Below are 23,727 nucleotides of genomic sequence, written 5' to 3'. Positions count from 1 at the left end.
ACTCAAAACTCCATTAATTAATTTAATGTCTCAGATACAAGTTATATATGAAGAGATAAGGATAATACAAAGAGGATTTCGAAATCATAAGCATGTGAAGTCAAGGGATAGGCTGTAAAGATGCTTCACATGCTTGGACAGGCTGTAAAGGTGCTTTACCTTTCCAGCTATGACCAGACCTTATCCAAACTACTCCTTCCTTATCCAGACTTCCTCTTGGGCGTGATCCACTCTCCAAAGGGATGCAAAGTAACTTCCTAAGCTTTTAACTTAGTTACCACAGTCAAACCGAAGTTACTGTGGTAAAACTCCAAAGTTACTATCTGCCCCAATACTCTTCATCTATCAATGTATCACCTCTTCTCAACACCTAGACCCCTAAAGCGTGCAATTTATGATAGTGAAATTTATGATAGAGCAATTAACCATGCACAGTAAAGCGTGAATAAAATTAGAAATCTTTGCAATAAATGGTATATTTCATTACTTACTAAACAGAAGTGTTCTATTTAGTATAACAAAATAGTATAAAAGAACAACTCTAACCCAACTCCTAAATAATAAATTTTATCCCAACATCACCTACTCCAAGCCTCTAAATACTAAACCCTAAACACTAAATCCGAAATCTAAATACAAACCCTAAACCCAAATACATAATGTATTTCATATCACCGAAATAGTATAGGACTCTAAGTCTCTAACTCAGCACACAACTCCTAAATGCTAAACCCAGATCCAACTTTTGAATATTAAACCCTAAACTGCTATCACTAAATCCAAACCTCAACCCGCACCTTCCAAATACTAAACCCTAAATTCTAATCACTAAACCTTAAACCCAAGTATATAACCTAAACCCAAATAGAATAAAACAAAATACATAGTATAGTGCATATTGGTGAACAAAATAAAACACTTTTTATTAATCATCAAATGGAACAATACATGATAGGGTCACTAAACCCAAACTTCAACCCTACTTTCTACATACTAAACACTAAATTCTAATCACTAAACCCTAAATCCAAGTATAAACCCTAAACCCAAATAAAATAGAACAAAATATATAGTATAGTACATACTGGTGAATAAAATAATACATTCTTTATTAATCGTCAAATGAAACGATACATGATAAAAAAGTATAGTAACATACTATTTTGCATTACATAACATGAATAGCACATTCATAATACATATTACAACTCTTAAATACTAAACCCAAAACAAACTTTAAAATACTAAACCCAAATATAAACCATAATTATCATCCCTAAATCCAATTATCAAAATCTGAAAATAGTATATAATATTGTGTAATATTAAACTAAATCCAAACCTAATTTTTGAATAGTATAGGCTCTAACCCAACACACAACTCATAAATGCTAATTCCATATCTAACTTTTGAATACTAAACCCTAAACTGCTATCACTAAACCCAAACCTCAACCCCTAACTTCCAAATACTAAACCTTAAATCTTAATCACTAAACCCTAAACCCAAGTATAAACCCTAAACCCAAATAGAATGGAAAAAAATACATAGGATAGTACATATTGGAGAAAAAAATAACGCATTCTTTATTAATCATCAAATTGAACGATACACTATAAATAAGTATAGTAACAGACTATTTCACATTACATAACATGAATAAAACATTCATAATACATATTGTTTTACATTTCTATTCCATACGCATAAAATAGAATAGAACACAATGTTACAAAAACTGTTCATCTTCTCCGATCAATTCAAGGACATTAACAGCGAGAAAGATATGTGTAACTGGCAACATCCAAGGGAATAGTACATGTAACCGCCTTGTAAACCGAAAAGATTAAGGCGATTGAAGGAAGAGTTGGCGAACCTCGCGGCGGTGTCGTTTACGTTGTCGGCGACTCTATAGATTTCAGATGCGCAAAGCTTCCCGTCAGTAGCCAAGCGAGCCGTTGCAGATAGCCATCTCCTAGGCAAAGCTACTCCAGAAATGGTTTTGGTGGTTACACAGCAAATCAAAAATGGAGAAGAAACAACTCACGTTGTACAAGGTATGTGAATCTACAAAGGCCACGGTGTATGTGTGTTAGGTAAGTATTATTAATTTAGTTTTTTTTTTGTCTACAGGTTTTACCGGTTGTGTAAGAGGGCATAGTAGTATTATTATATAAAAGATACATGATGTATTGGTGTATTAGGGTATTTGGACATATAATGAATTATAATTGTTTGATGGGTTATACAGCCCAATTTCCCTTAGCTTAATAAGTACTGTTAAAAAAAAAAAGTATTGTTAGTTAAGTAAAGATCTCAAAATTGAAGTATTTCTGCCCACACTCGATTACAAAGAAGAAAACAAAAAAAAACTAAATTCTTAGGTTCAATTGTAGGAGTATTTTTAGTTAATTGACATCTAACTTGATTACTTGTATATATAATTGAGGAACAACAACACGAACCACTAATATAAACAAGTTCCGAATCTCTGTATCCAAACAAGTTTCTAATCCTCATATTTGATTCTTGAAACATGTTTGTGCTGTCAAGAAGAAACAAGACGTGAAATATCTCTTTCATATTTCATAACAAGGGTGACACATTATGACAATTTTTTATCATCATAATCTAAAATGAAGGATAATAATCTTGGATCACCCAGACTCTTAATATACACTTAGTTAAAGGTCTGGGATCTTTCTCCCTCTCTACACCCTCACCATGTAACCAAATCATATCAAGTACTCGTTGTCAAGTAGGAAGACGGCTTCAGGATAATCTTTAGGGAGGCTATTAAACGTGGAGGTAGAACCGAAGAAGATCCTCCTTCGTGACCGTCTCTGTATCCACCACATATTCATCGCAAGTCAGCACCCAAAGATCCTCAGAGTTCACTCTCTTGATGCTGCCTCTACAAAACGGGCATGACTCCGACTCGGTGTTCCAGTTCCGGTAACATTTGATGCACATGGCATGGCAACAGTTGGGCAACACCATTTTCGTGCAAGGCTCTAAGCAGATCCCGCATTCGTCTTCTCTTTCCAAGTCGACGGTAGACATGATGAATCTGTTATCATACTTCTTGGTGATAGCTTTTGGATTCGGATACCATAAGCTATCGTCAGCGAAGTTTATGTGAAGACGCTCAAGTGATGGTAATATAACACCTGCAGTTAGCCAAATCCCAATGTTCTATAAGACTAATAATGAGAAGAAGAAGAAAAAACACAACCGGGCTTAAGTCTTTACCGCAAAACTCCCTGATTGTAGCTTTTCTTCCGTACCTGGATAGATTCCACCGTCCATCAACACCTACCTATACAAGACAAAGTCACAAAGAAGACACAAATAAAACAAAACAAGCCCAGAGGAAAAGGATAGAAACAATTATGGAAGGAACCTTGTAAATGAGAATGTAGAAGAAATCAAAATAGCTTGGAAGGAGACATGAGATATCCATCCACTGTAGCAAGAATATGAAGAAAGGAGCCAAGTTACTGCACACCAGTTTCATCTGAAGTCGCACACCGCTCTTTCCCATTGGAATCTCAGCAGCCCTGAACCACATTTTCTGACACTATCAGTTACTAGTATCCTTGTAACCAAATAAACTATTCCTTTTGACAAATTTTGCAAATTTGTTGGAATACTTTTCTGCAAATATTCTAAGTTTGTGAGTAGAAACCGAGAATCTAAATTTTGAGAATATGCGAACAGCAGCCTCATTCATAATTAACTATCACACACCAATCATGTTGATTTGATAATCAAAAACCCTAAACCCAGAAACTAAAAACACCCAAAAAGAATGAGATGACTCACAGTGAATTGGCGTGCTCAATGTCAGCCTCAAGAATCTTCAAAGAATCTCTGTAAGATGAGTTGGTCAACTGATAATACATCTCCTTTCCTAATCACCTCTCTCTGGAATTATTACAGAAGAGAGGAGAGAATCCAAAGGTTGGGTCTTGAAACAGACAATCCTTGGAACCCAATGACCAATACAGCAAACGAGTGATTAACACATATACGTCTGCTTTATAATTTCTAAGGAAATATTTATAAATTGAAAAAAAAAGAAAAAAAGCGACTTTCCGCTCTTTGATATTTCGCGGACGAACTTCGTGAAAATGAATATAAAATTCTTCCCTCTTTTGTTTATCCCAGAGTAGACACTTCTTACATGTGACACATTTTGTTGTGGACCAACAATAGATAATGGACAATTTTGCCCTTAATGGAAATGACACTTGTGGATGGGTGATTTGTGGACGAATGATGCGTGGTTGGATGATTTGTGGACTGGTGGTGTGTGGATGAGTGATGTCAATGTGTTTATAATAGATAACGTGGACAAACTCTATGTTTTGATTCCATAAAACTATACAACAATACGTGGATATACTCATGTTACTAAAATTATACCATAAAACATGGACAAAGACTTTATTATCTCCGATACAAACACTTGGCTTCTTCAGCACAATTGATAAATTATCTGCAATTAAACTTCAATCAAAATGAGAAAGAGATGATATTGTGAGTATGAGCGGAGAGAAAAATCGAAGCAGCGTTTACCTTTTGTCGGAGAGTAATAGATCTTGCATGTCATAGATTTCTGATCTAAGGAATTTGCGCTTTGTCATGACGTGGATGGATGTAATTTTGATTAGAGTTGAATTTAGATTCCGAGATGATGAATGGAATCGAAGGAATATTGCTCATGTCCACAATTAGTTTATAATTCTGTTAAGATGTTCATGTCCACAACTAATTTATAATTCTGTTATCCACGCTTTGGTGTCCACGTCCACATTTTGTTTACACATTAATATATATAATATATATATGAACATGGATCTTAAAAGATAGAGAATTTTATATATAGTTTATTATGACAATTATTTTTGTTTAATATATTTTAGAACTTGAGATAAAATTAAATAAATACATAAAGTAAAATAAGAAAAATAATAAAATGAAATAAGAAGTGAAGAGAGATTCTCTTTAGTCTAGGGTTATAAGAGTATTTTTGACAAAAGAAAGTGTGTCTCAAGTGATAATTATCTTGTAATGTAATTTGAATGTGGGAAAATGTCTCTAGATGTAAAAAATTCATTAAAAAAAACTGCACTGTTGGATTGGATGATGCGATAATGAGTTGTGTGATACAGAAAATATAGTTTTTTGTGCTTATCTATACAAAAAACATTAATATGTTCTTCTGTAAGCAGGTCCTAGGGCATCTCCATCTCCACTCCATTTTTTTTTTTCAAATAGAGTAAAAGTGAATATAGAGTAAGGAATGCTCCAACTCAACTTCATATCTCACTCCGTAATAAAATTTTAACTATCTTAACCAAACAATTTTAAAATATCACTTGTTCTTAGTGCCTCTAATTTTTACTGTTTCCATGAAAATGCCTCTAAATATATTTTTGGGTTGAATCTAGTGTTGTTGAATGATTCCTTATTTAGTCAGTATACTTAATCCTCTTAGTCACTAATGAAAGTCAAAAGACTTTTTTTTAGATTTACTATGAGATTTTGATTAGGGAACATTGAGCTTATGGTTTCTTGGTTATGTTTTTGTTAGTCACCTACAGTATGATTTTAACTTTAACGAAATCGTTAATACATCTAGTGTATTATGATGTTTAACTTGTAATTTTCTTGACTCGTTTCCTCTATTTATCATTTATGATTTGTAATCTGAGTTTTAATACATTGTAGTATGATGCTTGTTCTGATGGAGTATATGCTCTCATGGACGCTCTAAAAGAGTAAGTCTAAATGTTTTTTACCGAGGGACTGATCTTCTACTAGAGCCAGGGGGGTCGTTATCAGATTTCTAATCTCTTGTTTGTTTGTTTTAGACCAAAACCCTCACGAATTGTTTTTTGGATCGGTTGCTCTCCAAAAATTTAATACTAAGTGAAATTGGACAAAATATATATTAAAATTTTTTGGTCTAATATTCGATGTAAGAACTTGAATTACTTATTTACTCTAACAATCTTTTATTCAAACCAAGGACCACATAGCTTTTACTTTGTCTGCTCTCCAAATAGTCTCATAGTAAGTAGAGTTGAACTATATACACATATATATTTGACTTTCTTTGGTTTAATATCTGATATCATATTTGAATTTCTTATTTACTTTAACAATTCCTTCCTTTAAACAAATAACCATAAAACATGTTCGCAGTGATACCAATTTGTTGAGACAGATCAAATACTCTCATGCACCAGATGTTTTATTGGAACTAGATCAGATACGCTTTGTTGGGACTAGACGTTCTACTAGATCTATATGTCTTATCACCATATATGTCCAGCTTCTCATTTAGTACGATATTGTTCGATTTAGACTTAAAACTCTTATATATAGATTTATCTTAGGTTGATTGCTCTGCTAAATAGAGTTGAACTAGAATCATATATATTAGATTTTCTTTAGTAATATTTAATATAAGACCGATTGCTTATTTACTCTAATCAAGCTGAAGATTTCCTTTGTTCGCCTGAAGTCATAGACCACATCTTGAATGCATCGCATGTATCATACCTTAGTTCTGGAGAATCATGAAGGAAATCATATTCACTTAGTTCTTGTTAAATACTATTGGTTTGACGCAATGCCTATAAATTTCTTGGTTCCTTATTTTTGATGCTTCTGTTTTTAGTTGTCCCTATTGTTGGACAAATAATCAAATATCATTCGCCTTTAACTGCGTAACATTCGATATGAAGAGAAACATACCTACACATTCAACTAAAATTACAAGGACAACAACCTTACACAATTAAAATAACTTGATTGCTAGCAGTAAACACTCTAGAGAATTTGTAAAAGTATATATTTGTAAGTATATATTTGTAAAACAAAATGTATAAATGAATCTCTAGTAAACACTCCAAGTATATTAACATGTCTCCAATGTATTTTCTTATTTTTACCTCTAAAATAGAGATTAATTTCTCTCCAATGTATTCTTCTATTTTTGCTTTTATACAAAAATATTTTCGAAAGATTATATTTTAGTTTTACAAAACGTGCCATTTATTTATAAAAACTGATAACCAACCTTATTTACTTTTAACTTTTAAAAGATTTTCATAAAATTATGAATTTGGTTAAACTAAAGTTTTATTAAAAGACTATTATGTAAAAAAATGTAATTATATTTTTACAAAACCGTATTTCTCTATAAAAAATAATTATTTAGTTATAACTATAAAATTTGAAAGTTAAAAGACTATTTAAAAAAAAGTATGATTCTATAATAGAAGAATGTTATTTTTTACTCTATAAATAGAGAAAAAAATAGTAATCTCTATTTTAGAAGTAGAAATAGAAGTGGGAAATACCTTTGACTCTATTATAGTATATAAAGGTGAAAATAGCAATGGATTGAAGATGCTCTAACCACTAAAACCTAATTCTATATATTATATATAATATATATATTTTATATATAACGCTCCCTGAGAATTTGTAAATTAATCTGTTAGTCTCGTTAACTTTTCTAATCAGAGTTAACAGAGGAGTTTTATATAAAAGTGTAAACATAGTTCATAAATTACACTTATGCCATTATATTCACACTAATAAAGGTGTTTATTTACGGGTTGACAAAAAACAGAAAACATGATAATTATAGAACTTATTTAACGTGGGTTTACATTTTACAAATAAGAAAGAAAGATCTTATCTTACACAAAAAGAAACATATGATGAATAAAAAGACATGGTCAAGAGCATATAACCAAAATAAAAGATCTGGTCTAGTTGTTAGATAGAAGCCGTGTTTTTAAAACCGGACCGACCCGATGGTTGGACCGGGTTCGACCATGAACCGGTTATATAGTCGGGTTGGTCTAGTAATTAGTTCGACCATGAACCGGCCACATAGCCGGATTATATTTCAAAGTTATTAAACCAATAAAAACCAATAAAACTATCAAAAATCTATAAACCATCCATATAAACAAAAAACTAATTTATATTTATATTATTTTATGTTCAAAATTGATTAATATTTTAACTATGCATCATGTTTACTAATATTACTTTTATATTTACATACTAAAATAATATTAAACCATATTATTGAACCAGGTTTGACCCGGTCGAACTATATTGAACCGTGACCCATAATATTTCCGGTTCAGCTTCCGGTCCGGTTTTAAAAACACCGGATAGAAGAGAATTAGGTCAATGAATACAAAAAAAAAGATTTCTCGAGAGTTATTTTTTTCCTGGAAATATCACGGGGTTCAAATGAGTCTTTTTAACCATAACATCACGATACCTTCGTATATTGGTCTCTTCAGACCCACAATTACTATGGAAATGTAACCCTATTTTAGACGTTGAGTTAAGAAAACACTGCAATATACTCCATATGTTTCATTATAAGTGTCGTTTTAGATTTCGGCACACGGATTAAGAAAACAATTAATTTTGTACATTTCCTATAAAAAACATTATTACCTATAAAGCTAACTATATTTCAACCAATAGAAAAATAAATTTTGCATAAAATTAATAAATTTTGCATTGAAAATCGAAAACGACACTTATTTTGTAACGAAAAAAAATTTCTAAAACGACACTTAATATGAAACGGAGGGAGTACATGTAAAAGATGTAAGAAAATGAAAAAAGCTATACAAAAACAAAATATATTGTTACCAAAAAAAAAACTAAAGATATTAAAATACCGAAAGGTATCAATTCTTGGGATCATCCGAATACAAATTTATTTTTTGCTCAAAATATAAACTAAAGTTATAAAATTATCCAGTTGGCTAAAAGATCTTGTTATATCTTCATGATATTTATTTCCAGATTAAAAGATTCATGAAATGCAATCAGGTGATCTGAATGAAGAGAAAATCTTTTTCCTTAAAGAAAAAAACATGTGAATTTAGTCATTACAGAACAAGTGGTGGGAATAAAACACAACGGTTTCTCAGCTGTTGTTGCCTTATACAACGGGTTAAGACCAAAATATTTAGTAACATAACTAACTTGAATTTCAAATCTGTTTATTACAATTTTTTAAAAAATTAACTAACGTAAAATTGAATAATTAAACCAGACAAAGTCGTTAAAGTGAGTGAATCTCGAATCTTGATCCACTCTTATAAATACTACATAACTCTCATCTCTTCATATTCATTCTAAAATCTTCTTGTATCTCAAACAGTATCTCTCAAAGAACAATATGAGTAAGAGCGAAATGTCAGCGAGCGAGATTGCTGCGGCGAAGCAGAAGAAAGTCGACGACTGGTTACCGATCACATCCTCAAGAAAGGCCAAGTGGTGGTACTCTGCTTTCCACAATGTTACTGCCATGGTTGGCGCTGGTGTTCTTAGCTTGCCCTACGCTATGTCCAATCTTGGATGGTACGTTAAGATCTATATATTTTAAGCCGCCTTTGAGACCTATGAGGCTTGAAACTCTTACTAAACATATATTTTTCATAATCATTTAGGGGATCAAATGATAAATATACTAGGGGGTATAGACGAATGTTTCATCTCGCTATGCCCATGACTGGCTCTGACTATATATGATTCATTTCATTGATTTGTATTCACTATATACTCTTTTGTTGATACAGGGGACCTGGCGTGACTTTGATGATACTGTCATGGTTGATAACTTTGTACACGCTGTGGCAAATGGTGGAGATGCACGAGATTGTACCAGGGAAGAGGCTTGACAGATATCACGAGCTAGGCCAAGAAGCTTTTGGCGAAAAGCTTGGTCTATGGATCGTTGTGCCTCAACAGCTCATCGTGGAGGTCGGTGTCGACATCGTTTATATGGTCACGGGAGGAAAGTCCCTCAAGAAAGTCCATGAACTCCTCTGCCCCGATTGCAAAGACATCAGAACCACATTTTGGATCATGATCTTTGCTTCTGTTCATTTCGTTATCTCTCACCTACCCAACTTCAACTCCATCTCGGGCATTTCACTCGCAGCTGCCGTTATGTCCTTAACGTAAGACCTCGTAACAGCTAAAACCGTTTTATTTTTTGAAATGATATTTACATCTTAGCAAAAAAAACCTATTAAAGTCAAAAAAAAAAAAAAAAAAAACCTATTAAACACATTCATTAAGGTTTGTTTTGTAACCTGAACGTTACGTTTCATTTCCATTTAAAACGTTATAGTAGTGATCATATATTGGTTTGTATGGTTTTGTGATGCATTTATAGTTACTCAACTATCGCTTGGGCTGCATCGGTGCACAAAGGGGTTAAGCCAGATGTAGACTACTCGTATAGAGCCTCGACAACTCCTGGAAAAGTATTCAACTTCTTGAACGCGATGGGAGATGTGGCTTTTGCCTACGCAGGTCACAACGTCGTGTTGGAGATTCAGGCAACCATCCCATCGACTCCGGAGGTGCCATCAAAGGTTCCAATGTGGAGAGGAGTCGTTGTAGCTTACATCGTAGTCGCCATTTGCTACTTCCCTGTAGCGTTCCTCGGCTATTGGATCTTTGGAAACAGCGTTGATGACAACATTCTCATGACTTTGGAGAAGCCCGTCTGGCTTGTCGCAATGGCTAACTTGTTTGTGGTCGTCCATGTCATTGGAAGCTATCAGGTCTCCACTTATCTGATCCCTCTGATTGAATTGATAATATAACATGAATATTGACATGTTCTACTTTTGTGGAGACAACAGATCTTTGCAATGCCCGTGTTTGACATGATGGAAACCGTTTTGGTCAAGAAGCTGAATTTCGATCCTTCCTTCACACTCCGCTTCATCACTCGCAGTCTCTATGTTGGTAAGTCACACTCCTCATATTATACACACCTAACTTTCATTTTAGCTACTTCATTCATTTGTCTGATTTGGACCATGCAGCTTTCACTATGTTCATTGCAATATGTATCCCGTTCTTTGGTGGACTACTCGGTTTCTTTGGAGGATTTGCCTTCGCACCAACAACTTACTACGTAATCATTCATATTGGTTTCATTCTTTTTCTTAGAAACTATAGTTATGATTAATGATATAACACACATATTAATGTTGCCACTACAGCTTCCATGCATTATCTGGCTCATTCTCAAGAAACCAAAGAGGTTTGGTCTATCCTGGACGATTAATTGGGTATGTTTTCTTTTTTCTAATGATGTATAGTTCTTGATTTTTTTCCTTGTACGCTAATAACTTTTGCGTTTGGTTTGGTGTTGTGTGAAAAATGAAAAATTGCAGTTCTGCATTATAGTAGGAGTTATATTGACGATCCTAGCACCCGTTGGTGGCCTCAGAACCATCATTATCAATGCAAGCACCTACAAGTTCTTCTCTTAGATTTCTTCTGGTACAACAACAAAAAAAAGAAGGAAACAATCACGGCCTGTCTTCGTTTTCTACGACTGTCTGTTTTGCTTACCTTTTTTAAAAAGCTAGTATAGTTTAAGACTCATAATAATTTTTTTTATGTGTTTTCTGCTTTAATAATTTAAAACTCTCCACTTTCCGGTTCTTTGTTATTTGGTAACTTTATGGATTGATGACGTATGAGAAATTGATCACTAGATCATCTAGTAGTCTAGATGCAGAGTGATATATATCATTCTCAAAAGGGATTCAAATGTTAAAAGTGGAAGCAGACATGACAAAAACCATAGCTAATAAATCTTAGAACTAAAGAATAGTAAAGCAACGCCCCTTTCTCTCTCAGAAGATTTGCAGTTGAAGAATGAGCTGAGCGCCTGCCTTAGCTTAAAGATGAACACTCGTTTACATAAATTGAGAGATTACCAATTGCTCATGCTTGATTGTTGTAAGTGATAGACATCACGAGTCCCATTCTATTTCGCTATAAGATAGATGATCCGTTTAACTTTAGATTATATCTCAAAATGTTAAATTCAATTAATTTCATGTTACTAGAATTTTCCTTTGATTTAATTCTCACCGTAACAAAGTAGTGAAATATAATATCACTGATTTATATATATATTATTATGTAACGGAGTTTAAGCAAATGAGTTATAGATCTCTCTCTCCAAACAGAAACCGCAAAACAGAAATCCGACCAAGTGCCAGAAACAACTCAACTTTGTCTGTTTTACCAATTTTAACTTTTTTTTGCTTAAAGGCCTAGATGGCAATACCTCCATCGATGGTGAATGTCTGCAAACCAACAGTTTTGAACCATGGTTAGGCAGGTAAAATAAACAGAGAAACCAAGGCTAATAATACGATATTTTCATTTGATAAAGAGTAATGAGCTAACCTGTCCAGTTATGTAACTGGCTGCCGGACTGAGAGCCAAGAATTCGACCAAGCCAGCCACATCTTCTGGTTGTCCATATCGTCCTGAAAAAAAAAAATCAAGTTTGCTTTGTATCAGATACATCCTAACCTACGAAAAACTACCCACAACACAATGTAAAAGTTGAACCCTCTATTTTTTTTTTTTAACCTAATGGGATTGTTCCCAAGATTTTCTTTTCCATGTCTTCTCCAAGCTTGGCAGTCATGTCAGATGCAATGAATCCAGGGCAAACCACGTTCACCTGTAAAAGAGCAAATTGGTCAATGGACCAAGTTTAATATCCTGTCCAAAGAATGAAAAAGAGGAGTATGATGAGGAAGATGGGTTACATACATTTATATTCCTGCTAGCACCCTCTCTGGCGGCAGTCTTGGAAAACCCAATAACTCCAGCTTTAGCTGCAGCGTAGTTTGCTTGCCCAATGTTACCAATGAGACCAACAACTGATGCTATGTTGATGATCCTTCCCTGCAATATCATATCCAAAACTATTACCATCAATTATACTAACCAAGAAAACAATGGAAAGCATGTGAGGACAAAGGCGGTGACAGTTGAGAGAAAAATAAACAAGGTGAAGTGAAATAATGATACCTTTCTCTTCTTCATCATGATCTTTGTTGCTGCCTACAGAGAGTTAAGTAAATATAAGTTTCAGGCCCTAAGATTCTGACTTCTGAGTATCAAAACTTCAGTAGGAACACTAACCTGGGTACAGAGAAACACTCCAGTGAGATTCAAATCCATCACTTCATCCCATTGAGATTTCTTCATTCGAATCAACAAGGTATCCCTGGTAATTCCTGAAAATCATGTTAGTCATGTCAGTAAGATTAGTAAGTAAAAATCAAAGGGGGAACTAAGGTTTTCATATACCTGCATTGTTAACCACGACGTCAATGGTTCCCCATTTATCAACAGCCTGCAGAAATAAAATTACACGAAAAGGAAAATGGTAAAAGATGTAGGAGAATTATAAGATTAAGAGAGGGTACAACAACTGATCACTTACGGTTTTCATCATGGCATCCACATCAGCCTCTTTCGAGACATCACCTCCAAAAGTAATAGCCTGGCCACCATATTCTTCAATCTACAAAGTCCATAGATAAGACACGGAATAAGACGACATAGTGGACAAAAAACACTATGGAGTGAAGATGTTATTTATTAGGGAAAAGATGGGGGTAACTGGAGAGTGAAGTCACAAAGGGATTTGAGAAGCATATGGCAACAAGAAACCGAATATTAATGAAACATTTTCCAGAGCCAGAAACTACAGTTGTAAATGCAGTTATTGTCTCAGAAATCAAAACTGTTATAAGGATTCATTGTTAAACTCAAAAGGTGGCACATTTATATTAACACCCATGTCTAAATAAAGATGTATGATTGTATTGGTCTAAAAGTGATACCCCCGAAACAGAAAACAAGGAAAGAGCTGCAAAACCAAAGCACGGGGAATTACAAATTAACACTCAAATTCAGAGCATCAGTCACACCTGTTTGGAAACTTCTTCAGCCTCCTTTGCAGACCTAGCATAATTCACCAAGACCTGCAAGCAGAACCACAATGTTTCATCATTAGACCGTACATCAACGGGTTTTCCTTTCTAAAACACTAAACTGCAAGCAAAGCAAAGCAAAGCAAAGCTGAAATCTTGATAGCTCAAAAGACTTGAAGACTAGTATGGTGGCTTTACATACCAAATCAGTAACAACAAGGAAGCAGATGGTGTAAAAGTACTAACCTTACAGCCAGCTTTGCCCAAGGAAAGAGCAATAGCTTTACCAATGCCTCGAGAGGCACCAGTCACAACCACAACTGGAGATTCCACTTTTGGAACAGCTTCTTCTTCTTCTGTCGTTGTTTGCTCAACACCCGTGGCTTGAGCTTGAGCTTGAGCGTTCACAACTGCGTGAAGATAGAATCTAATGAGAAGAGAGAGAGAGAGAGAGAGAGAGAGTCTTAAGGGAAACAGCCAAGCACGAGAGAAAGAAGCTGAATTACCAGTGGAGGTTGCAAATGGCTGTCTACATCGCAGCATACCGAAATGAGGCATCGCAGACTGAAGCGGAGACCATTGACGGACCTGGCAGATCTCACGGTAACCGAGCTTCCCAGCGGTGGCTTTCAAGGAGGTGAATTTTGTTGCTGCGACGGTGGTGGCCATCGAACACAGAGAGACACAGTTGTTTAACTGTGAGAGTTGAGGAGATGGAAAACTCCGTCCGAAAAGATCGATTCCGACGAAAGTAAGTAAAAGTCTTGACTTTTTGTATTTTATATTTTCTAAACAAATATATATATTATAATTTCAAGAGAAAATAAATAAAATAAAAATTTGAAAAGCGATACGAACGAGGTTTGTCTGTGCAGTGTAGTTGAGTTTTATTGTTGGAGAGCTGGCAGGACTAGTCAGATAAAAGAGACTTCAACCGAACAAAACCAAATCGATTTCAATTTGTAGATTACCAAACCGTTTATAAACCATATCGAACCAATCTTCTTTGTTGTATTCGATTTTGACGGGGAAAAAAGTATGGTCAAAGTAATACGAAAGAAGATTAAACGTCACGGAGACGCTATTTTGGATTATTAGATTTCGAAGACGAACATTCGTAAAAGGATTCGAGTATTTGCCTTAATTGTGGATTATTTGTCATCTTCAAGCCTTTACGAGATCAATCCATCCATCGTCTGCCATGGAGGATTCTTCCACGCCTACTGCTACGTCTTCGACTCATTACTTCTCTATTTTCACGAACTACCCTCTCATCTCCGCCTTCACGGCATTCGCCATCGCTCAGTTCATCAAACTCTTCACCTCCTGGTTCGAAGGAGTGATCTTGTTACATATTTGTCCCTCTTAGTGGGAAAGGATAGATCTTAATTCGTCTACTTATTAGAAACTCTTAATTAGACGAAAAGGGAGGAGGAGGATCTTTTACATGTTTTGTAGCTTATGCAGGTATAGGGAAAGGAGATGGGATCTCAAACAGCTTCTTGGGTCTGGAGGAATGCCTTCTTCTCATTCATCTACTGTTACCGCTCTCGCTGTTGCTATTGGTTTGCAAGAGGGTTTTGGTGGATCACATTTTGCTATTGCCTTGATCTTGGCATCTGTTGTAAGTTGGTCACCTCGTGGGATTCTTTCATTAGCTTACTCTCTCTCTCTCTCTTGTTTATTTATACTGTGTGTGGTAGGTTATGTATGATGCTACCGGTGTAAGATTGCATGCGGGTCGCCAAGCTGAGGTTTGCTTGCTGCTGCCTCTTTGTTTCATCTTTTAACCTGATTGGTCTTTAAATAAAAAAGGAACTACTATTGATGCATTTGAGCTCTAGTTTCCTCATATCTGGGGTCTGACTCGTTTTACAGGTTCTCAATCAGATTGTGTTCGAACTTCCTGCTCAACACCCACTGGCTGAAAGCAGACCATTGCGCGAACTTCTCGGCCACACCCCTCCTCAGGTATGTTTTAGTATTACACAGTTTGATTGAACAACCTACAAACACTTTTAGAAGCTTCTGTGCGTTGATGGAGCTCTACAACTTTACTCTTTTATTTGTATGAATAGAGAGACTTCTTGTTTCTCATCCGATTCTGTTTTCCATTTGCCGAGAGAGCAGGTCGTTGCTGGTGGAATGCTTGGAAGTGTCACAGCAGTCACTGGATACTTGTTTACCAGGATAGCTACTAGCTAACGTGAACCAACAATCATACCCACAACTCCTCTACCTAGTGAAACCCCTGAACAGTGAACAGAACCGAAATACACTCTAGTATAAATATTCTTATTTTTTAATGTTCTACACTTTATGTAAAGAAAGCTTAAAACACTATTACAAAAAAAAAAAAAAAAAAAAAAAAAAAAAAAAAAAAAAAAAAAAAAAAAAAAAAACAGAAATGGTTTTATTTGGAAATAAACAGAATACAAAGAATATGTGGAGTAATTTGGCATTGTTCATTGTTTCCCAAGAATGATGTTGAAGACATCTCTCATGTGCAGAGTAGGTTCCAAAGGAACACTAGACTTCATACGCCAAGCAATGTGTTCATCGGGGCGTACCAAAATAGAACCTCTCTCTGTCAACTTACAAATACTCCACCAAGAAGCTTCTCCACCACTTTCTTCTTTAACTTCCATAACGTCAACAACATTTTCACATGGAGCTAATGCTGATTTGCTATCCCTTACAACACCATCGTCACTGCTACTAGGCCAGATTACACATACCTTTACATTAGCCTTAAACTCTTTTGCGACTTCGAATGTAGCGCGAGCTAGCTCATAGGACTCTTGTAAGGGCGATATTATAAGTAGAAACTCCACTTTGTCGATGGAAATAAGATCCAGTGTAGAAACAATAACTTCTCTTGTGGAATCTGACAGAACTTTCACATACATATGGGGCAGTCTTGAACCTGGTTCAGCACAGGGAACATAGTCTCTTCTACGACCACTTGGTGCTTCAGGATCACCAGCTCCAGACTCATTATCAGGAACAATGGCTCCCTCTTGGTACCTAAATAGTAAACACAGTAGCTTTGGTTATTCTTAACTCTGAATTTACTTATCTTTTGTTGAAATGAAATGTCAGAAACACAGTGGTTAGAACATTAAAAATCAAACTCTCCGTTTCATAAAATATCACATATCAGTTTACAAAAGCAGTCTGGCCTAGTTTCTACTCTTTTTGTATCCTTAGGACTGCTACTCAAACTAAAGTGAGAGTTCTACAGTTCAAAAGGTGATGATGATACCTGAAACCAAGATCCTCTGCAGGAAACTGTAGTTGAAGGCTTTTTCCTCCATCGAATATACTCTTTAGTCTGCTAAGTCTCTGATGTCCTAGTGGATTGCTCTCATTCAACAGAGATTCCGAAAGCTGTGCACGTCCTATTGCAAAGACCTTATCCAAGATTGCCTTTTGCAGCCCAGTTGGAAGGATGGAACCGACTGTTTTGTTTATAAACCTATGAACTAAAACACCACAGAGGTATAATTACTTTAAAAGCTGATCACTGAACGATGAACTGAGCAAGAAGAAAATGTAGTTTTAGTTTCACCTGAGTTGGCAATTGTTGGATCAAGACCTAGCGCTGAAGGAACCGACATAGCTGCTCTGAAGTTCTGAATGCTGAGTGAAGTATTGAAAAGGGCAATCTAGCAGTGAACAATAAGACGCTTATAAATGAATCAAGTTAAGAAGAGACGATGGCAAGAAAAAATTAAAAAAAACACCATACCGGTCTACGTTCTGTTTCATATGTATTAAGAATCGAAGATTTTGCAGAACCCTGAACAAGAGCTGCTATTTTCCATGCAAGATTATGAGCATCTTGAATTCCAGTGTTCATTCCTTCAAAAAGTCATTTATTTCTTCCAAGATTAACAATCATAAAGAAACTGTCAAAGAACCAGTGTATGGTTTCACTTTTTTGAAAAGATTTGGAAGACATACCGAAACCTCCAGCAGGTGGGAACCTGTGAGCAGCATCACCGGCAAGTATCACTCTGTTCTCACAGCACATGAATTTCTCGGCGACTTCAGCATGCATGACCCACGGCTTAATATCAGCTACATCCAAGTCTGAAAGCTCATGTCCCACCAAATTGAATATCAACATCCTGCACATCTACAAGAATATATCACTCAGTAACACAAATCACAAGCAAAATCATAGTTGAACTTGGTCACAAACTGAGATGTACCTCCGTACTGAAATCAGATAGGCTCTGCTGAGGAGGATAGTATGGGATCTGCAGTAAATAAGAAATGGTTACACGCTAAGCTACTGTATATGAAGTAAGACAAATTGAGATTTTCTATGTCAGGGCTATAGCTACTACCTGTAAGACAAACTCTCCTTGTAGAAGATCATGGGCAACGAGAACTCCTATACCTCCGGTGTTGAAAATGAAAAACAACATCCCTGGTCTGTTATTGATCAAGTACTCACCGAGCTCCCTGCTAATGAAATGGACACTAATAAGCTTCTGCAGATCTCTTTCCCCACGCATCTCTACATTTGTGAGCCTTCTTACAGCACTCCCAGCACCATCAGCACCAACCAGTAGACTACATTGGATGTTTCTTTCCATACGCTTGCCTCCTTTGAGAAAAGCAACAGTTGCAGTAACGCTTTCCTTGTTAGCATCGATCGCCACACACTCATGACCCATAAGAATTTTCCCCGCAACAACAGAGTCAAGCTCAAGACCATCCGACTCTTTGGAACTATGAACATTAAAGCCGAGGTTTTCTAACCGCTTAAGCATTAAGCTTGTCAATTTGTACTGGGAGAAGTGAGCAACGGAAGCAGGGCTGACAACCTTCTCAAAATCTGTTTAAAACAACAAAATCAAGGCCTGCATTTTTTCGTCGATTGTGTAGAGAAGAACACACACCTTGAGGCTGCATGTGGTCCACTGTGCCTAGAGTTGAACCGGAGAGTGAAGTACAGTATATAAACTTCCTCCACAAATCAACAGGAGGCTGTGATCTTTCAATCTCCCCAGCTAACCCATCCAATTTACGAAAGATCTAAAGCATATGAAAACTAAGAATCATAAATCAAAAGACCATTAGAAACAAAATCTACACAATGATCTAACCTCCATAGACCGGTTGTTGATGAAATGAGCTTGTGGATGTTTAGAAAAGCATGTGGCTTTGTCAACAAGAGCACATTTCACACCTAAACATGAAAGATGAGAATCCAATTCAATCAAAGACAGGAACTCAACTTTAACAAAAAAAAGGAAGGACTTTTCAATGTAAATAGTACCTAGTTTGGTGAGAAGGATGGATAAAACGAGGCCTACCGGTCCAGCGCCGACGATCAGAACAGGAAGCTTAGCATCTTTGCCGTGAAAGGTGTTTGAGCTTGAAAGGTCCCTGCTTTGGAAGTATCTCGCTGGGTACACTCTGACCCTCGAATTGTTTCTGCTTATTCGTGAAACCCTCTTGATCAGCCCAAGCAATGCCATGCTCGAGAAGCTAGAGCCTGAACACAATCAAGAAGAAGATGCTGTGACAGAGAGCGACGGAGTTGCTGTGACAGAGAGCGACGGAGATGCGGCGCAAGAGACGGCGTCTCTGGTGGAGCCGGCTGTTTACGATCTTCCCTTTTTTATATTTGTTGATTTTCCTAACTCGATTCATACGTGGTTCCATAGTTTCCATAATATTTATTGATTTAGTTATATACCTAACTCGATTCAAAAAGTTGTTTTGTTTCCAAATTGATTTTTCTTTAAAAAAAAAATAGTTTACATATTTTTTTTTTTTTTTTTTTTTTTTTTTTTTTTTTACGACTAGTTTACATATTTGAACATTGAAAATTTTATTTCATAATTTATTTTTATTACAAAACAAAGATCAAGGGTTTTGCTTCAAGGCTATTGTATGAATCTTGTTGAGAAGAAACAAGAACTAAAATTTATATAAAAACCTGATGATACATGAGTAAGCTCTATCTACATGGGTATAACTCTCTGGTGAGAGGGGAAGGTGAGCAAAAATGGCGTTAATCACAGTGTACTGTACATATCTTTCTTATCTATGCAGATGACTTTGTAAGAGGTAGTAAAAGTTGAAACAAAGCAAAACCAACACTTTACATGAGTGGGTGTGTCAATGTCAAACACTCCAATCTATCTTCTCTTCTTAATGGTGGAGCGAGTAGCTTTTCTTCCAGAGGAACCTCAATGGTCTTGTTAATGTCTTCCTTCTTGATATTGATTTAAACAAAGGCTTTCCTTCCGACTCTGGAGATGAAGCTTGACCAGATACAGACATTGGTAACGGTGCCGATACGCTTTTCCTGGGAGCTTCCTCTTTGTTTAGCGACGGCTGTTCTCGTTGCCTCTGTTCCCTGAACATCATCAGAAGCTTCTGAGACTTGTCTCTTCCACGGGGACTTCCGTTCACCGAGATCGAAACCAGAGACGGAATCACACCTTCTTGTAGAACCATCTGGATACACCGCTCGCTTCCCGTGCATAGGATCACAAGGCAAGCAACGGCTTGCTCTTGTTCGATGGTGTCCCCAGTGTCTAGCACCGTTGCGAGAGTGTTGATCATGCCTTGTGATGATATCATCTCTTCTTTCCCTTCGTGGCTAGAGGCTAGGTTTAGTAACACGGCTAGTGACTTCTCTATCCACAAGTGGTCACCTGTTGACGCAAGGAGTTGAAGGGTTTTGATTATGTTAGATGAGAGGAGAGTGGGGATGTTGGGAGAGTGGGTTGAAAGGTTGTAGAGGGCGTGAAGAGCGTCCAGCTGGCATTGGGTCTCGGTGTTTTCTACCTGAACAAGAAGTTTTACAAAGAAGGGAACTGCTTGACTTGAGCCAATCACTGGCTTGGCTTTCTCAAGGCAGGAGAGGTTTAGATATAACGCAGTTGCTGGCCCTAGGGAGTGGGAACATGAGATCATTCTCTCCAGCAGTGGGATGACTCCTGAATTTAGCATCAACTCTTTGTTCCTACAGTCCATGGAAATGAACAAAACATTAACACAGAAACTACCACATGTAATAATAGTTTTGTCCTAGCGGTCACGCGAGTTGGGGACCGATGACACAATGGCCAGGGTCCTTTCCAGCTGAGTTAATGACTTCTGGTAGTGAACAGTGATATTAGAAAGAAGATCAGACCTGTTATTGTTGACAGCTAAGTTAAATAGAGCCATAGCTCCTGTTTCCTGTGCTGCTGCATTGTTTTCATCAACAGCTGATTCTAGAAACCGCGAAAACGCTTCAACAAATCCATTGGCTCCCATGAGGATCCTGGCCTCTTCATCATCCTTCAGCACTAGCCTGACATTTTCTACTACTTTGCACTTTTTAGCTAAGTCCTCCTCTTTCTCCAACATAGCCAATATATCCTGATACTTCTCTAGAACATTGATCTCAGAAGTCTCCTCATCAGCCACAGTGACATCTTCTTTGTCAATAGTGCTACGCTCCTCCAAAGGAACGGTTTCAGGAGCCTTCAGTGTGCTAGATCCTTTACTATCAACTGACTTTGAATTAGCGGATTCAGTGTCAGACAGTGCTAGTCTCCAGTAGTTAAGGTCGAGAGACTCTGGTGGTTCAGCAGGGACTGAGATCCCATTCTGCTCACACCAGCTCGCAATCAGACCTTTCACACAGTAATTAGGGGTCAAGGAAAGATGTGGGAGCTGCTGCTGAGTCTTGGGGCAAGAGTTATGTCCATCACCGAACCATTTCTCGATACAGACCCGTTCATAAGTCTGTCCAGAGGCAATAATGACAGGATCACACATCAGCTGCAACGATATGGGACACCTCAGTTCTTCCGGTGGAGTGGGAGCCTGTCCTGACTTCTTAAAGTTAATAGAACCGAACTTAGATAGTTGACGCCCAAACGCGTGATGAGCTCGGTCTTCATTACCAGTGGGGGAAGCTGGTGGTGAGCCCTGAGAGTCATTCTCATCAGTGATCTCGTTTCTGAAGAGCTTTGAGTATTTTCTCATGAGATGCAAGAGGTAAGCTACAATAGACTCTTTACGCTTGTCTTCTTCCGCACGTGCCCTGTCTATGAGTTTCTTTAAAGCACGGCGCTCCGCTAGAGCTGATCTAGAGGAAGTTATGCTCAGTCTTGTAGCTGCGTGGTGGAAAATTTCGAGCTCGGAGTTGTCAGTGGCGTTGTCGAATTTCTTGCCTTGTTGCAAGAGTGCAATGATTCTGTCACCAACTTCTTTTTCTGATGGATCAAGCAAGAACTTGGTGTGCTCTAGTTCACCAACAACTTCCAAAATCTGAAGGAAATCAATCAATCAATCAGAACTCTTAATCCAACAAGTATAATAAACATTGAGCTGTGCATTGAAAGAGACATTGTACCTGAGAGCCAATAGAGCTAGGGACAATGTCCTCTACGCGTCTAAGACTATCAATAAGCGCAGATTTTGCTTTCTCAAATTTTAACAGTACAGCATCCCCAGTTATAGCCTGATGAGGAGTGGCAAAAGAAATGGAGGGATTCAAGAGACCAAATCACAAGAGAGTATGTAATAAGGAGGGAAACTGACCAAGTAAAGTTTGCTAGACTCAGAGCAGTGTTGAAGAATGTTCTTTGCCTTCTCGAGTGCAATGTGTAAGGAGCACAAGGCTTGAATCCCTGATTTGCTCCGAGGTCTTGCCTCTTCCAAGGAAGGGAAGATGGACAGTACCTTGCAATAAACTGCGGATAGCTCCTTGCAAATGTCTCTATGTAACTGCATTGTTATCAATGGGGCCATAACACACACAAATTTAGCAGCAAATCATAGATAGAACAAAACCATCAAAGAAAAGGAATAAAAATCCTGATTTATCCCAAGATTCCCAATTCCAATCTCAGCCCATAATACAATAATAACAGAGGCAATGGAAAAAATAAAGGATGCAACTTTCACCGTTTTCTAGCAAAGACAAAACTTCATTGGAAAGAATCACATTTTCTAGCACATGAAAAAACAGAACCAATCCAACAAAAGCAAAGCCTTTTTTTTTACCATAAGATTCCACGGACAAGAATCTCTGAGAGAGTGATTGGATTGAGAATATAAATATACCTTGGCATCGCTAACAGCGAACAAATTCTCCTCAAGTTCGCTTACATCCATGACACAATTTAAACAAACCTTAACAATAATTATTCTTCTTTCAAAAAAAAACATGAAGGAACCAGTAAAGAAGACAAAACCAAACACAAACGCAAAGTTTTGGCCTTTTTGTTCCAAATTCTAAAGAAAAAAATGGATTCTCAAAAGATTACCTTTGCTCTGAGAAAAAGTATTAGAGCTTCCGCATCGAGGGTTTATAACCGGATCACGGACTCGGGATCCTAGGCCCATTCGATTAAAAGAAAATGTTTATTGGGTTTAATATCGTGATCCGTCTCTTGCGGGTGAACCCGTATGATACGGGGTCAAGCCACGCGTCGATAGCAGAGTGGACACGCGAGTCCGCGTGTAGACGGAGAAAAAAAGGGATTCGCGATAGATCATTCATTTTCACTTCTCTCTTCTAAAGCTAGGGTTTCATTCTCTCCCTGGCGATTTTTCGTGCGACGCGATAGCCGGATCATTTTCTCTTCTTTCTTCGATCTAATCAACGTCGTACTCTCTCGTAGACGATCTGAGGTGAGTATCCACTAGTTTCACCGATTGATTCAATCGTTTGGGGTCGAAAGCGTTTTAGGTTAAAAATCGATTTGGGGGTTTTGATTTATGGTTTTGGGGGTTTTGTCGTAGGGTTCGAAATCGAAAAGGGGGTATAGATTTTTGGTTTAAAATCGTCATGCGGGTACGTTTATTTGGGATTTGTAATCGATTTAGTTTATAGTTAGGGTTCTAAAAGGAATCGTTTTTTCTGAT

The 23,727-nt window shown here is 36.9% G+C and overlaps 6 protein-coding genes across 6 annotated transcripts; 2 read left to right on the top strand and 4 right to left on the bottom strand.

The window, feature by feature from the left end:
* Positions 1 to 2,509: 2,509 nt before the first annotated feature.
* On the bottom strand, positions 2,510 to 4,116 carry LOC106303924. Its single transcript, XM_013740286.1, has 4 exons — positions 3,827 to 4,116; positions 3,405 to 3,561; positions 3,254 to 3,320; positions 2,510 to 3,171 (listed from the first exon to the last, which is right to left on the bottom strand). Exons 1-4 carry the CDS (start codon positions 3,904 to 3,906, stop codon positions 2,798 to 2,800), a joined length of 678 nt encoding a protein of 225 aa, XP_013595740.1. The 5' UTR covers positions 3,907 to 4,116; the 3' UTR covers positions 2,510 to 2,797.
* Positions 4,117 to 9,191: 5,075 nt separating this feature from the next.
* On the top strand, positions 9,192 to 11,374 carry LOC106303841 (lysine histidine transporter 2). The gene is made up of 7 exons (XM_013740181.1): positions 9,192 to 9,421; positions 9,640 to 10,023; positions 10,242 to 10,635; positions 10,717 to 10,822; positions 10,903 to 10,994; positions 11,083 to 11,151; positions 11,257 to 11,374. Exons 1-7 carry the CDS (start codon positions 9,240 to 9,242, stop codon positions 11,353 to 11,355), a joined length of 1,326 nt encoding a protein of 441 aa, XP_013595635.1. The 5' UTR covers positions 9,192 to 9,239; the 3' UTR covers positions 11,356 to 11,374.
* A 635-nt stretch (positions 11,375 to 12,009) lies between these two features.
* On the bottom strand, positions 12,010 to 14,612 carry LOC106301735 (3-oxoacyl-[acyl-carrier-protein] reductase 4). Its single transcript, XM_013738201.1, has 11 exons — positions 14,340 to 14,612; positions 14,080 to 14,243; positions 13,831 to 13,884; positions 13,341 to 13,421; positions 13,205 to 13,250; positions 13,037 to 13,131; positions 12,923 to 12,955; positions 12,662 to 12,796; positions 12,476 to 12,569; positions 12,287 to 12,369; positions 12,010 to 12,183 (listed from the first exon to the last, which is right to left on the bottom strand). The coding sequence occupies exons 1-11, from the start codon at positions 14,500 to 14,502 to the stop codon at positions 12,151 to 12,153; spliced, it is 981 nt and encodes a 326-aa protein (XP_013593655.1). The 5' UTR covers positions 14,503 to 14,612; the 3' UTR covers positions 12,010 to 12,150.
* A 199-nt stretch (positions 14,613 to 14,811) lies between these two features.
* On the top strand, positions 14,812 to 16,179 carry LOC106306854 (uncharacterized membrane protein YuiD-like). The gene is made up of 5 exons (XM_013743626.1): positions 14,812 to 15,162; positions 15,301 to 15,457; positions 15,537 to 15,587; positions 15,712 to 15,804; positions 15,964 to 16,179. The coding sequence occupies exons 1-5, from the start codon at positions 15,035 to 15,037 to the stop codon at positions 16,036 to 16,038; spliced, it is 504 nt and encodes a 167-aa protein (XP_013599080.1). The 5' UTR covers positions 14,812 to 15,034; the 3' UTR covers positions 16,039 to 16,179.
* A 45-nt stretch (positions 16,180 to 16,224) lies between these two features.
* On the bottom strand, positions 16,225 to 19,495 carry LOC106306853 (2,4-dichlorophenol 6-monooxygenase). Its single transcript, XM_013743625.1, has 10 exons — positions 19,127 to 19,495; positions 18,954 to 19,036; positions 18,747 to 18,882; positions 18,189 to 18,682; positions 18,051 to 18,098; positions 17,800 to 17,974; positions 17,585 to 17,697; positions 17,405 to 17,501; positions 17,099 to 17,318; positions 16,225 to 16,860 (listed from the first exon to the last, which is right to left on the bottom strand). Exons 1-10 carry the CDS (start codon positions 19,326 to 19,328, stop codon positions 16,299 to 16,301), a joined length of 2,130 nt encoding a protein of 709 aa, XP_013599079.1. The 5' UTR covers positions 19,329 to 19,495; the 3' UTR covers positions 16,225 to 16,298.
* A 266-nt stretch (positions 19,496 to 19,761) lies between these two features.
* On the bottom strand, positions 19,762 to 23,053 carry LOC106305748 (U-box domain-containing protein 6). Its single transcript, XM_013742114.1, has 5 exons — positions 22,924 to 23,053; positions 22,399 to 22,584; positions 22,211 to 22,318; positions 20,999 to 22,125; positions 19,762 to 20,827 (listed from the first exon to the last, which is right to left on the bottom strand). Exons 1-5 carry the CDS (start codon positions 23,026 to 23,028, stop codon positions 20,008 to 20,010), a joined length of 2,346 nt encoding a protein of 781 aa, XP_013597568.1. The 5' UTR covers positions 23,029 to 23,053; the 3' UTR covers positions 19,762 to 20,007.
* Between the last annotated feature and the right edge of the window lie 674 nt (positions 23,054 to 23,727).

This window comes from Brassica oleracea, chromosome C7, assembly GCF_000695525.1.
Source record: "Brassica oleracea var. oleracea cultivar TO1000 chromosome C7, BOL, whole genome shotgun sequence".
NCBI lineage: Eukaryota > Viridiplantae > Streptophyta > Magnoliopsida > Brassicales > Brassicaceae > Brassica > Brassica oleracea.
Note: the sequence above shows the minus strand (reverse complement) of the source record. Positions and strands in the feature narration are given on the sequence as shown.